The sequence below is a fragment of the Lathamus discolor genome, chromosome 8, assembly GCF_037157495.1.
Source record: "Lathamus discolor isolate bLatDis1 chromosome 8, bLatDis1.hap1, whole genome shotgun sequence".
Taxonomy (NCBI): Eukaryota; Metazoa; Chordata; class Aves; order Psittaciformes; family Psittacidae; genus Lathamus; species Lathamus discolor.
In genome coordinates this window covers 21,993,039-22,007,010 of record NC_088891.1, presented here as the reverse complement: position 1 = coordinate 22,007,010, position 13,972 = coordinate 21,993,039, and the positions used below count along the sequence as shown (strand labels likewise).

Sequence of the window (13,972 nt, the reverse complement as noted above, 5' to 3'; positions counted from 1 at the left end):
GACCTGGCTGGCCGCCCGGGGGTGCTGGGGAGAGGGGACCCCCCCAGCAGGGGCTGGGCTGCACCCCCTGGGCAAGGACTGACCAGGAGAACCCGGAGAAAGCCAAACCTCAAACCTATTCTGCATAAACCGCTGCTTCATTTAACACCTAAAGGGAGACGCAACTGGGACCCAATTGGGAAGGTGGGGAGCCCCCCCCGGCCTCCTTCAACTGCCAGCACGGGCTGTGGCACCCCCAGCACCCCCTGTCCTGCTCAGGCACCCCTGCCCATGGAGCAGCCGAGGGGGGAGCAGCCAGCAGGACGCTCCTCTGCGGATGGGGTGCGGGGCTCCCCCAGCACCCCGACCCCTCCAGTCCCCGGCCCGGTGGCTGCACCAGGACCCGTAACGGGTGCGGGGCCGTGGAGCCACTGCCCTGTGGCCAGGAGCCGGCGGAGCCGCACAGCCCTGTCTGCTTGCACTGACAACCGAGCGTGGAACTACAGTGGTCGAACAAGGAGAGCCGGCTGCGGCCACCACGCTGCCGGCCCCCCCCAACCAGGGCCAAGACCAGCGAGTGCCTCCTTTCCAACTGGGTAAACGGGATGGGGGAGAACTGGGGAAAGAAAACAAAACCCAAAACAACAGCTTTCAAACAATTGCTTTTTACAGTATGTACAGAGCCCGGCGGGCAGAGCATCCCGGTACAGCAGCCCCAAGGGGCCGGGTGCGACACGGACACACACACACACACAACCGAGACCGAGGGCCCCCTGTGCCCCCCGGCCGGGCAGCGGGGAGAGCGCTGGGGCAGCCCGGCTGTGCGGGGCCGAGGTAGAGCATCGGCCCGGGGAGAGCCGCTCCGGGGCTGGAAGCAGAGGACCAGAAAGCCCCTGTCCCTGGGCACTGGACTGGGGAGCAGCCAGGAGCAGAACCAGCTTCCTCCAGGGCCTGGAGGCGGGGGGCAGGCCTGGCAGGGCCCAAGTGCCTCTGGCAGAGCCTAAGTAAGTGTGCTTGCTCCTTGCTGGGCTCTGCCTGCGGCCTGGGAAGCGCCTCAGAAGCACAAGGTGGGTGGGAAGAGGAGCCGCAGCCCTTGTGCCCTCCCTCCATGCGCTGCCCTGGGGCTTGGGGAGCACTTCCTGGGGCTGGGGGCAAAGGCCGGGGGGTGCAGATACAGCCTGGAAATCAACTGAAAAGCCTCAGGCAGGAGCTGCCAGCAGGGCTCGGCGGTGCAAGGCACAGGGAGGAACCCCGCAGCCGCCAGCCCTGCAGAGCCCCACTCACCCTGGGGCAGGGGCTGCTTCACAGGGACCAAGCACAGCCCCAGAACCCCTGACCCGCACAGGCACGGAGCAGCGGGTGCTATGGGTGCAAGGATCGACAGCGCGACGGGGAGAGGCTGCGCCCCACGGCAGCCCCTGGCCACGCTGACACCCGCCCCAGCCCCACAACACCCACCTTGGCTCCACGTGAGCCAGCTCTTCCTTTCCTGAGACCTCCCGGCAGGCTCGGCCCCACACGCCAGCCCCAGTGAGGAGCAGGCAGCAGGCAGTGACCCTGCCTGGCCCTGGTCCCGTGGTGCTCAGCCCCATCAGAGACACGGTGGGGTCCCAAATCCATCGAGAAACCTCAGTGCTTCCGTTTCCTCTTCATACGCACCAGGCAGGCGAGTCCCCTCCAGCCCCAGCGCCAGTGCCCAGTAGAATAAATATTTCTGCAGGTACCAGCTCATCTGCTCACCAAAGAGGAGGGTGCAGAGGGGGAGTCAGCGTGTGTCCAGTGGGGTGTGGGAGGGGAGAAGACAGGGTCTGCCTCGGATCACGGCAGGAACGTCAAGCAGAACAATGAACACCATTCAACTGATGTCTAAAGGAGTCTCCAGCGCTTCCCCATGTGAGCCAGTCACATGTCTCGTACAGCCCAGGCGTCCCAGCGCATCACGTCCTGCCACAACCCAAGCTCAAGTCAGCTCCCGCAAGCCCACTGGGGCCAGGCAAACCCCAAACCCTCTGCCCAGGGCAGGCCCCCCACACCCAGCCCCATCCCGCCGGTGCTGCAGGGCAGAGCCTTACCGTTCTCACCTCCGGGGAGGCGGGTACAGGGAGGGAGCGGAGCCTTGCTGGCTGGCAACGATGGCTGTGGAGGAGAGACCTGTGGGGGAGAATCGGAGTCAGGCGCCAGCAGCCCAGGACGGGCACCCGGCCACGCCAGGGGCGCTGGACTGGGTCAAAGCAAAGCTCGGCACAGGGGCTCGCACTGCCCAAAGGTGGATGCAGCTCCCCCCGGCCCCCCGCGCGGTGCCGCGGGGCAGGGGGGGGCTCTCACCTGTTGCATAGGGCAGGTTGTACTGCGCCGGCAGCAGCGAGTACCCGAGGTGGTGGTGGTGGTGGTGCGTTGAGAGCAGGCGCTGCGATGGGGACGTGCGCGGCCGGTCCGTGCTCCTCTCCCCACCAGCAGCTGCCCCGACGCTGCTGCAGCTCCCGCCGCCCCCCACCACCCCGCAGCCGCCACGGTCCCGCTCCTGAGACGTCTTCTCACTTATCTGGAGAGGAGAAAGCAGACGCATGCTGAGGGCCACTGCCCGTGACCCCGGGGAGCAGGGGAGCACTGGACCCATGCCGGGTGCTCGAGGCTGCCCCACAGGGTGAGATTCCCCCCACCTTCACGTAAAGGCTCCCCACAATGCTGCCGGGAGATGACGGGATGGCTGGTGACAAGCCCAAAAGCAGTGGGGAGGATGAAGGTCTGTTTGAGGGCAGCTCTTTCCGCACCATGTCAAAGCTCTGCTGTCCAGCTAAGCCCAAGAGGAGCTCGTGCCCCTACAGTGCCATGGGATGGACACAGCTCCCGTGCGGAGGACAAGCGTCACCTGGGTGCTGCAGGACCTGGAAGAGCCCTGGTGCTTCCCTGGACTGTCCATCCCAGAGGGCTTGTGCTGTGGGATTATTCCACAGTCCCAGGTCTCCTACAGCAGCAGGGATGGCAAAACCCCACGGCAGGCAATGTTGCTTCAGGCTGGTTATCCAGGAAGCACTCGAAGCTCATTAACAGAGATGGGCAAAGCCAGCACCTTCCTGAACCTCACCGTGGGTGATTTGCTCTTGTAGTGGCTGGCATGCTGCTGCAGGATGTCCAGGGCCTTGGACTCTGAGCTGGATTTACAACTCACGCTGGGGCTGGCTCGGGACTTGTCGCTGTCGTCGCTACCAGATGCCTTGCTCCCGTATGGGGAGAAGGAATAGCTGGAGGGTAGGTATGATCCTGGGGGGGGAAAAGAGCAGTCAGGGCATGAGAAGTCTTTGGGTGGCACACTGGGAGCATGTGGCTCTGCACATAGGCCACCGTGCGCCAGAGGATGTCCCACAGCAGTGCCCTGCTCTGGCAGCACAGGGACAGCCTGGGAAGGGACGTCCCCGAGACGTTCCCAGCTCCCTACCTGGGTAATTCTGCATCATGACGGTGGGCATGGCCCGGTAGCTGGGGTGGTTGGGGTCATACGACTGGCTATAGGAGTAGCCGTGCATGTAGGGGATGTAGGACTGATGCTGTGTGAGGGGTGAAGAAACAGGGACGTGGACGCTGGGCCTGGGTTCCTTCCCCACCATGCGAGCCTCCTCGGTGGGGGTCAGCTTGCACTCGGAGCTGGTGCTCTCCTTCCCGTCCTCCTTGGAGGCAGCTTCTTTGCTTCGATTTCTTTCTTCCTTCAACTTTCGGTCCCTTTCCTCTTTCCACCGCTCATCCTCCGTCTTGATGTCCGAGTACTTTGCTGGGTACACATAGGTCCACATCCGGGGCTCAGCTTCCTGCAAGAACCAGCCAAGCATCAGGGCAGCTGAATCCCCCAGCCCTGCCGGTCCCAAACCCAGACTGGATGTGGGGGAGAACAGCAAACCTCACTCCCCTTCCCCGGGCTCTCCTTGGCCCACTTGTGGCCTCCCAGACCCTTCCTTTTGCTGGCTCCATGGGAACCTTATGGAGTCCCACCACAAGCAGAGGACAACACATGTTCTCTGAGGTGATGGCCCCAGCAAACCACTGCAGTGAAGCCACAATGAGAAGCTTCTTCCAGTAAGAAGACCACTGCCAGGCTGGCACCACCATTACCTGTCTGTACCAGAGCACAGGGTCCACCTCCGCTTGCCGGCCACACTCGGAGCCAGACTTCGTCTCAGCAGCCTCCTTCCCGAGGTGGCTGCTCTCGCTCAGCTTCACCTTCAGACCCTCGGCAACCTGGCTGCTGGGCAGCTTGGACGAGTCCTCCAGCTTGGGGATGATGACGGATTTGGCCATGTCAGGACCTCCCTGCTCCTTGGCCTTGCTCAGACCTGACTTGACAAGGTCAGTGAGGCTTGGGGCTTTGGTCAGCGTTGGGGGCATGGGTGGCTTTTGTTTCCACTCCTCTTTGAGGGCTGCCTCCCTTTCCTTCAGGCCCAGCTCTGCCTTCTTCTCCAGCCCTCGCTGCTGCTGCTCCAGGCTCTGCCGCTGCTTCTGCTGCTCCTCGTACTGCTGGCGGTAGGCAGGGTTGGTGCTCAGCAGGTGAGCGTGGTAGCCCTGCTCGTTGTAGCCATAGGGGGGCACATAGGCATACTGGTTGTAGTAGAGGGACTGCATGTACATGTTGGGACGCTGCTGGATGACCGAGGGCTGCTGGCTGGAGCTGCTGAGCTCTGCTTTCTTCTCTTCACAACCTTCACTCTTCACCTTCACCTCCAGGTTCTCCTGCTCCTCATCCTTCTTTAGCTTCAAGGCCTGCGTCTCAGCCGTGGCCTGGCTGCTGGGGTTCAAGGGCCCTGGGCTTGCCTGGGGGTAGCCAGGGGAATAGTAGGTTTCAAAGCCTTGGTAATAGGGAGACTCTTTGCTCTGTGGCTGTGGGGGGAAAAGAGCTTTTTTGGCGCCTTCCTTGACCAGCTGCTCGGGATCCTTCGCCTTCACGCTCTCCAGCTTGCCTTCCCCATCCTCCCCGGCATCTGAGATGTCTGAGTAGGCTGGGCTGTTGGTTTTCACCGAGCTGGCCTCTGCTCCGTTTTGGGTGACGACGTGCAGTGGGGTCATGGGTTGGGCTGGGTTGGTGTTCTCCAGCCTGCTGGCACCACCAATGGAGGGGCTTGGGGCATTGTCGGTGAAGCTGTAGATTTTATCAGCCTCTGCCTTGATGCTGGCAAGCCGGCTCTGGTGGGGATCGGAGGAGCCATTCAGCAGCCCCTCGCCTTTCATTCCCAGGTCACTGGATTCCCCCCGGAAAGGGCTCTTGCCTTCCTCCACTCTGCAGGCTTTGCCTGGAGTCAAAGGGTTTTCTACCTCCTTGGGCTCCTTCTTCTTCTTGTCCTTCTTCTTCTTCTCCTTGGAAGGGGTGAGGGCAGGGTTGACTGCAAAGGGCTCTCCCATCACCGTGGGCTTGGGCTGGATGGGTTTAAGCTGAGGGCTGTTGGGCATGGTCTGGACCACAGTGGTGGCGAGGCCTGTGGAGGAACCAGGGCTGGCTGTGGTGAGGGTGGCTGTCTGGAAAGTGTAAATTGGCTGGGGGGGGATGGCTGGTGCAATGGGTCTGGCAGACTTCAAGCTTTTGGAAGGGATCTTCTCTGGCTTAGCACCAGATGCTTTCTTCGACTTGTCCTTATCAACACATCGTTTCTCCAGAGAGTCAAAGTCGTCGTTACTCGTCTCATCAGCCACCGAGGGACCATCCTCAGAACCATCGTTGGACAGAGCACCTGGGTCAGTATCTCCTTCCCCACCCAGCTTCTTCTTGCAGGTCACCTTGGCGCTGAACTTGCTGGATGGGGAGGGACTGTGGGGCTCCATCAAGCGAACTTTGGGGGTGGCCGAGCGAGCCGGTGAAAGCGAGCCCTTCTGTGAGATGGCAGCACCGTTGCAGCTCCCCATGTCTGCGTGCAGGGACTGCTCCTCGCCGTACTCGCTGTCCACATCTGCCTCCAGCTTGCTGTCATCGTCCGTGTGTGCGTGGGCCTGATGGTACTTGAGCCCGTTGATGTGCTTGTACTTCTTGTTACAGTTGGGGTGGGGACAGTCAATGAGGATGGGAGAAGGGCAGTTTCGGTCGAGGACAGCCGGCTCCACCTTGACCGCAGCGGGTGGCATGGCTGCCGAGCCCATTGAGTTTGTGCGGATGCGTTTGCTGCCCTTGGAGTCCTCTGAGCTGGAGTTCAGCTCCATGTCGGAGAGGGGTTTGCTCTTCCTCTTGGTGACGGAGGAGGGACTGGCCTTCACGTCCTCGGCCGTGCCACCGGGCGGCGTGCGGTGGTCTGAGGAGTTCTGGCTGCCCCGGCGCCCCTTGCTGTTGGCTCCCGCCCGGGTCTTGCTGCTGTTGCTGGTCCCTTTGCTGTCCGAGGCAGCGGCCGTCTCGTTCACAGGCGTGTTGCTGTTGGGGCGCATGCGCTTGCCCCGGCCCCGGCCGTTGCGCATCTCCAGGTCACTGGTGGGGGAGTCACAGAACCTATTGGAGGAGGACAAGGTTTTAATGGAGACACAGCGGTGCTGGGCCACACCCCCCCCACTGCGTGGTGGTGACCCCCTTCCTCCCCTCGCTATCAATCTGGCAGGCTCACCCCTGCACTGAGCAGTAAAAAAGAACCAAAGTGGTCCATTGCCAAACCCTCAACTTTCTCCACTCTCCAGTACACGGCATCCTGTGACCACGGGGAACAAACAGCCATGCGAGCAGCCCAGCTGGGCAAGGAGGAGATGCCAGCCCCCAAAGGCAGCCCCACGAGCACAGGGCAGAGCAGACTGGATGCCGGGGGCTGCGGCTGTCCCCTGCACCTGGGTGACCGGGACTGCTTACCGGGGAGGTGCCCAGTCGTGCTGCGTGCAGTCGAGCAGCGTCCCCACATACGTCTTGTTCCTCCAGGTGACGTTGACCACCAGCATACCTGTAAGGTGAGGGGAGAGGGTCAGGCAGGGCCAGGCGTGACCCCACGGTGTCCTTCCCTTCCCTGGGCATCAAGGATAAAGCGGGATCTACCGTTTGAGACAGGCAGGAGGAAGAACTCAGCTCTAGGGCTCGAGGAAGGTAAACAAGGGGTCTTGGGCTCCCTGGTGAGACCTCAGGCTCTAGGCTGGAGGGGCATCAAGATGGGCACTGCAAGCCCTCTCTCAGCATGGCTCTCCCCAAAGCCTGCCCAACTTCTCTTCCTTGAGCCACTCGGTGCTCTTCCCTATTTTCAGGGGGATGCTAAAACAGCTGACCCCCAAAGGGCTGCAGGATTTGGAAGGGCATGTGTGTGAAGATCCACATTGCTCCACATGCACTCAGGTAGGGTGGGGAAAGCAATCTCTGGGGAGTCAGGGCTGGGTACCCCCCGAGAGAAATGCAGACTGCCCCCAGCAAGGCTGTGCACCCCAACACGGAACAGCAGACCCCAGCAGACCCAGCTCTGACCGACCATGTGCAGCCAGGAACCTCATGGTCTTCCGGAAAAGGCTGTTACTGCCACTAGATGGCAAGCTGATACCAGCATCCCCATGCAGTGACTACCGCTGGAAGGAAAACTGAAAGCTGGGGGAACAACCCTCATCCTCCCACTTTGCTTTGGTGTGTGTCTCCCCCCACACACACACCACCCCCTATCAGCCCCCCCAAGGACACTCATCAGCCCTATATGTCTGCCTGGAGAACCATCCATCAGGCCACATCTCCCCCCATCACGCAGCAGAGGCACTGCACATTCTGAAAACCTGGTGGCTTCAGCTTTTTCATGCCCATTTAAGAGAAGCAGCCTGGCTCACACCTGCACCGAGGACACAGACCCCTGGCATCGATGCTTGGAGGTGGAGAATGATCCGCAGCATCATCCATGATCCGCAGCATCACTCAGCTTTGTGGGTATTCCCTCCTGCCATGGACCACTCTGACTCCTGCAGAACTGATCTGACCAGGGGCAGAGTCCGTTGTGCTGAGCACATTTATCTGAGCAAGGTAACACTCAGGAGATGGGAAACTCATTTGCAAGGGTTGACGAGTGCACCAAGATGCACAGCCGAGCAGCCTGGGAGATGGATGGCGCGGAGGGAGCCTGAGGCAGCTGTGCCTGGAGCACCTTTATAAATCTCAGCCCGGGCTCCCTGTTGTGCTGCGCCAGCAGGCAGCTGCAGGCTTTGAGGGGATAATATACAGAGATGAGGTCCAGCATGTGGGGCTCCTTCAGAAAGAGAAATGAAATGCAGGTTTTCTCATTCTCCTTCTGCAAAATGTTGGGTGCTCCAGTGGGAGCAGGTCACGGGAAGACAGTGTCAGCACATGGGCAAAACCTCTAGCCAGCTCATGCTGGTGAGGAGAGGCTGGGTCCTGCATGTGGAGGAAGGTGCTGGGGCCCTGCCTTAACAAGAACATGCCCAGGAAGCGACGCTGGAGGCGACTTTCCCAGCAGCAGAATGAACTGCTGGGAGCCCACAGTACCACACAGGGAGAAATTCATGGGAAAGAGGGGATGCTGATCCTAGGCATCCCAAGGAGTGCAACAGGAAGATGGTCTTGACCTCCATTCCTCCTGATGAGGCTTTTCTGGGAAGGCAGAAACTTGTCCCCTTTCTCTTTAAAACCCAGGGAAGGTGCTGGCTACATCCTGTGCCCCAACCCAAACCCACCATCCCCAGGACACCTCCATGGACCTGTTGCAGGATGCTCCCAGGAGGTGCAAGAGCAAGCAGCTGCTGGGGGGACCAGCAACCTTAATCCAGACCCTGTCCCGTTCCCTCTGCTCTCCCTGCTGCACAGCCAGCGCCGGTTCAATCCTTTGACACCGGCGACCCCACATGTGCTGCGGGAAGTTAACTGCATGACAAGCCACCGGAGCCTCTCGTGCATCCTGCGGCCAGTGTGTGAGCTCAGGAAGGACGTGCTGGCATTTTCTTTTTCCCACCACCACAATCCCAGGAGCCAGATGAAAGATGAAGGGGTGAAGTGAGCCAGCACGTAGCGTCCCTCCCTTCCCTGCTGGAGCATCAACCCTCCAGCACACACCAGCCTATATTTAACTTGCTGCAACCAATCATACCAAATCCCCTCCTAATCCTCCAACAATAACCCAGGACAATTTAAACCCCGGGGATAGATCCTAAGCAGCTTTTTCCACCCGCGTGTTCCCCTCCCGCGGCAGGATGATGAGCAGCATGGGCAGGGCAAGGGCGGGCAGCCAGGAGGCGATGCCCTTGCGTCCCCCAGCCTCCAGGTGCTCATGCACAAAGAGCCAGCGGTGATGCTCTTGCAGGGGAATCCCACTTGGATAACCCTAGTCCTATCTGGTTTCACAGCAAGGTGACACCCTTGAAGCTCCTAAGCAATTGACAGCACCCAAATCTGGGCGCAAACACTCAGCATCCTGTGCACCAAGCGTTCACATCACCGCAGTTATACTCTGGCAGGAAAAATTCACAGTGGGTGGACGGTGCCAGGCTGCTGTCTAGGAGGCAACATATGAGATAATCCTGTAAAAACAGAAAATGAGATGAAAGGAACAGGGGGGAGACAAAAAAGCACCACCTGGTGCTCGTAGGGTCCCCGCATCAGGCGAGCTCAGGCTCTGGAGGTGCATCCAGCTGGTGGGCACGCAGGATGGACAAGAGCAAAGTTGCATGAAGCCCTCCATCCCAACACAGCCATAAATCACACCAGACTAAGCCTTTCCAATGGAAAGTCCCTGCTGTGGCACAGTTCTCCCATGTTAAGACAAAGGTGGTAGTGTCTGCTTGCAGACCAGGGTCATGGGCACCAGGAACTATGATTATCAGGGGAAAAAGTGTCCCAGGTCCCCTCAGTCAAGTTTCCCCTCTTTGCAAAGATGTAGCCCCAAAGCCTAGCCAAGAACATCTCCAAACCCTGAGGAGAAACCACAGTGCCAAACACCAACATTGAGCGGGGATGTTCTCAGACCCATGCAGGGCCACTTCATCCCATGGCTCAACACCCCAGCCACAATCCTACTGAGCCACCTCCAGCAAGGCCAGGTCCTCAAGCACCCCAGGGATTGCTGGAGCAGTTGGAGGAGTGTATCCAGCCTTGTGGGGAACAAGGAGATGTTGCTTATGCAGTTAGAGAGGACACTCCACTAGCCTTCCACTAGTTTTGGGGTGCAGAGGATCTCTGCAAGGCAATGGGACGATGACTGGTGGCATTCCCCACTCTAAGGAGAGGTTATTGGAGAGAAATGGATTTGGTGGATGGATTGTTGGGAGATTGGCTGGATGGTCGCATCCAGAGTCAATGGCTCCATGTTTGTGCCCAAACTCCACAGCACACGTCCACCTTTGGTAACAGTGTTGATGTGACTATGAGTGAGGTCCTGCCATCATCCTGCAAGAGAACGGCAAGTCCCACTGCAACCCACACAAGCCAGCACCCACGTGGGACTAGGGACCGCAGCTCCCTCTTTGTGGCCTCAAGCACCATAGAATCATAGAATCAACCAGGCTGGAAAACACCTTAAAGGTCACTAAATCCAACAGTTGCCCAGCACTGCCCAGGCCACCACTGCCCCATGGCACTGAGGCCTCCACGGTGTGTGAGCACTTCCAGGGCCGGTGCCTGCAGCCCTGCCCTGGGCAGCCTGTTCCAATGCCTGAGCACCCTCCGGGGCAGGAATTGTTCCTCAGCTCCATCTAAACCTGCCCGGGTGCACCCTGAGGCCGGTTCCTCTTGTCCCATCCCTTGTTCCTTGGGAGCAGAGCCCAGCCCCTCCTGGCTCCATCCTCCTGTCAGGCACTTGTAGGGAGCCATCAGGTCCCCCCTGAGCCTTCTCTTCTCCAGACTGAACCCCCCAGGTCCCTCAGCCGTTCCCCGTCACATTTGTGCTCCAGGCCCTGCACCAGCTCCATTCCCTTCTCTGGCCCCGCTCCAGCCCCTCAATGTCTCTCCTGTAGTGAGGGGCTCAGAGCTGAACACAGGATTCGAGGTGCAGCCTCACCAGTGCCCAGGGCAGGGGCACAATCCCTGCCCTGGCCCTGCTGCCGCACTGGTGCTGGTACAGGCCAGGATGCCGGTGGCTTCCTGGCTGCCTGGGCACAGGCTGCTCGTGGTCAGTTCTGTCAATTCACACCCCAGGATACCTCCAGGATTTTGGGAACCCTTGTGCCTCTCAAGGCTTAGCAGGGTGGGCAGAGCATAGCCACAGCACCAAGCCCCTGCAAGCACCCCAGCCATCCATCCTCACACTCCTCGAGAAGGGAGGCAGAGGAATCAAACTCTATTTAGCTCCCAGGAAAGCACGACAGAGCAGCTTGCAGCTCGAGAGCCTCCTTGTAAACAAGTCCTTTAATCCACGGCTCAGCAGCTAAGGCAGGAGCCCCAGCTGGTATTACCTGGGGCAGCTACAGAGATGGAAGCGAGCAATAGTCCTGTCTGGAGCAGAATATTGCTCACCTATTGATAAAACAGCCTCTGTCCAAAGCTGACAGATGCTTCAGGAGCGATAAGCGGTGCATTAGCTCTCCTCCAGCTCCCCACACTGTCAAGCCAGCAGCTATTAGAGACGAAGCGGTGGCGCCGGGGGAGCAGTGGGGAATGACACATAATAAAGCTGTGCTGCTCTACACCAACAGACCCGCAGCACTGTGCTCGGGGGTTCGCAGCCTCCCACCCAGCGCTGAAACGGGAGGAGGGTGTGAGGCAGGAGCCCGAAACACCAGCAACCCCCACGGCACCAGAGACACTGAGTGGTGCTGGAGGATGCTCCCACCAGTGCGAGAGAGTGGCCACAGCCGCGCTGAGGCAGCTTTAGGAGGGTTTGCATCAGCTCAGCCACCCTGGAGGGGATTTACAACCCCTCATTAATTTGGGAAAGGCCACTAAAACAAATGAGAAATCCATATTCCCACTCCTCACCCTTGCTGCATCAGCCTTAAAAACTCACCTCCTGTTTCTTGGGTTCAAGCACACACAGCTAAGAAGACTGGAACATGCTGCAGGAGACAGTTTGAAGCCCCTAAACCTACCCATAAGCAGTGCAATCTTAGCACATTCAGCTTTTAAAACATCCCCAAAGACAAAGAGCAAACAGAGGCGCAACTGAAAGCTGTGGGTAATGGCCAGGCAGCACGTTCAACCTGCAAGGCTATCAAATTTGGGGTCAAGCTTCCTCATGGTTATGGTAAAACCTTCCAGTCTTTGCTCTTACCTTCCAATCCTTCCCTATCCTCTCCCAGTCTACTGCATCTCTCCTGCTCCAAGCAAATACATGTCCATGCTGGCACCTGCAGACCCCAAGGACGCTCCATCAAACTCCCAAGAGATGTTTGTAGAAGGGCAATCCAAACACCTTGAGTGCACAAAGCTCACCATGGGTGACCCACTGCCACAGCTCCAGCATGGAGCTGGAGGAAGGGATACAGAGTTGCTGCTGTTATCTTGGTGCTGCTACACCATGATCCTTGCTGCTGGAAGGCTTTGTGCGTCAGATGAGAGCTTGTTTCAGCTGCACAAAGCACCAGTGTGGTGCTGGGACCTGCTCCATTCACCACAAGCAGAGGGGAGGAGATTATGTGCTCTGAGCCAGGTGACACCAGCTCCACTGAGGAGGATGGAGGAGACCTGGCAGCTAAGGAGGAGCAACAGAACAATCCTTTCCCGTGTCATTAGATCAGTTCATAGCTCCTGCAGAACGAAATCACACCCAACAGAATGAGGGGAACTGCTGAGACAGCTGCTGCTCACCAAAGGTGTTTCCATAGCACATCCCCACACAAGATGGGCTTGACAAAGGGACAGTGTCACCAGCACAGCTGCCAGACAGCGTGTACGACCAGTGCCACCACCAGCAAGAACACACCTCGGCCCAACACCAGCCTGGAGCAGTGGTGGAGACACACCAAAAGCCCAGAGATACTTGGTGGTGGGAGCCCACCAGGATGCCTTTGGTGGCAATCACGATCTTGCAGCATGTTTCTAGTGGGGTGAGAGGACAAAGCTGGTGTTCAAGGCAGGAGGGACATCATGGGGCTCTTCAGAGCTTCACGCTCCTACCTCAGACTGGTCAGCTTCAGCTGGTCCTTCCACGGTCACTCCAGCATTGCCTAAACCTGGCTAAGGGCTCCTAAAGCCAGAGATTTGGCAGCCTTTCTCCCAAATTTTTCAGCCCCATGGCTAACACGAAAGCCATTTTCTACCAAAAGGGAGCTCTGGTCAAAGAACTACATTGCCTTCCTCTCCCCAACCCCTTCCAGAGGCCTTCAAGGCAGGAAGACACCTCCAACAAACTGCGGGCTTCTTTGGGGCACACAACCTGGTGAATAGCAACTGCCTGAGCCCAAACAACCTTTTGCCAGTGTACTCCAGCGGATTCAGGGATATCACCCCTGCGGAGAAAGCAGTTGAGCCAGCAAGCTCCTCTCCACCACTGGAAAGGATGCTTGGCGCAAGCCAAGAGCTGCTGCTGATGCTCTGGGTTCTTCCTGAGCACCCCAGCAAGGCTGCAGCATCACAAGCAGCATGGTGAGAGATGGATCTCCCTTGAAATCTTTGGGATAGTCTCCAGGCACACTGCTGTGCTCACACATGCTGAAGGCACCCCATTTGGCTTCACAGACATGCCCTTGGTGTAGCTTTCTCCTCCTGTATCTTTCGGGAGATGCTTGCTGCATCTCTATATATTTCACAAGCTCCAGCCTTGGACAGGCAGGTCCAGCATCTCCTTGGCATCACCCTTTACCCCCACCATTAAAACCAGAAAGGCAGGAGAGAGACGACAAGCAGGAAAACAGGATGGTTTCACCCTGACTTTTCACTCAAGGACAAGAAATGCCGCTACAACAAAAGCCAATGCTCACAGTGGACCAGAAGTGACAAAAGGCAGCACTAACGTTTGTCTCCTGAAGGGCTGGCCATGAAAGTCATTGATCCCAAAGGTTGCAAACAAGCAGCAGCCGTCAAAGAAGGACCTTTGCATGAATTACAGCAGACTAAGAATAGGCAGGCTGCGGGAAAGGGCAGGGAGCCTCCTGGGTGCGCTCTGGAATGGCATCTGTGGGAGCGAGGGGTAATGCC

General features: G+C 58.7%; 1 protein-coding gene across 3 annotated transcripts in view; it reads right to left on the bottom strand.

The window, feature by feature from the left end:
• Positions 1-628: 628 nt before the first annotated feature.
• ZNF609 (zinc finger protein 609) overlaps positions 629-13,972 on the bottom strand; it is a 69,110-nt gene continuing 55,766 nt past the window's right edge. For 2 of the 3 annotated variants that reach the window (XM_065688092.1, XM_065688094.1), the window contains exons 4-10: positions 6,782-6,869; positions 4,084-6,433; positions 3,416-3,782; positions 3,065-3,240; positions 2,305-2,521; positions 2,061-2,130; positions 629-1,923 (exon numbers count right to left, since the gene is read on the bottom strand). In XM_065688092.1, the coding sequence (XP_065544164.1) occupies positions 1,917-1,923; positions 2,061-2,130; positions 2,305-2,521; positions 3,065-3,240; positions 3,416-3,782; positions 4,084-6,433; positions 6,782-6,869 (3,275 nt within the window). In that variant the 3' untranslated portion in view covers positions 629-1,916. Of the gene's footprint in view, positions 1,924-2,051; positions 2,131-2,304; positions 2,522-3,064; positions 3,241-3,415; positions 3,783-4,083; positions 6,434-6,781; positions 6,870-13,972 lie in introns of all 3 variants that reach the window. The other variant, XM_065688095.1, reaches the window with a different exon arrangement.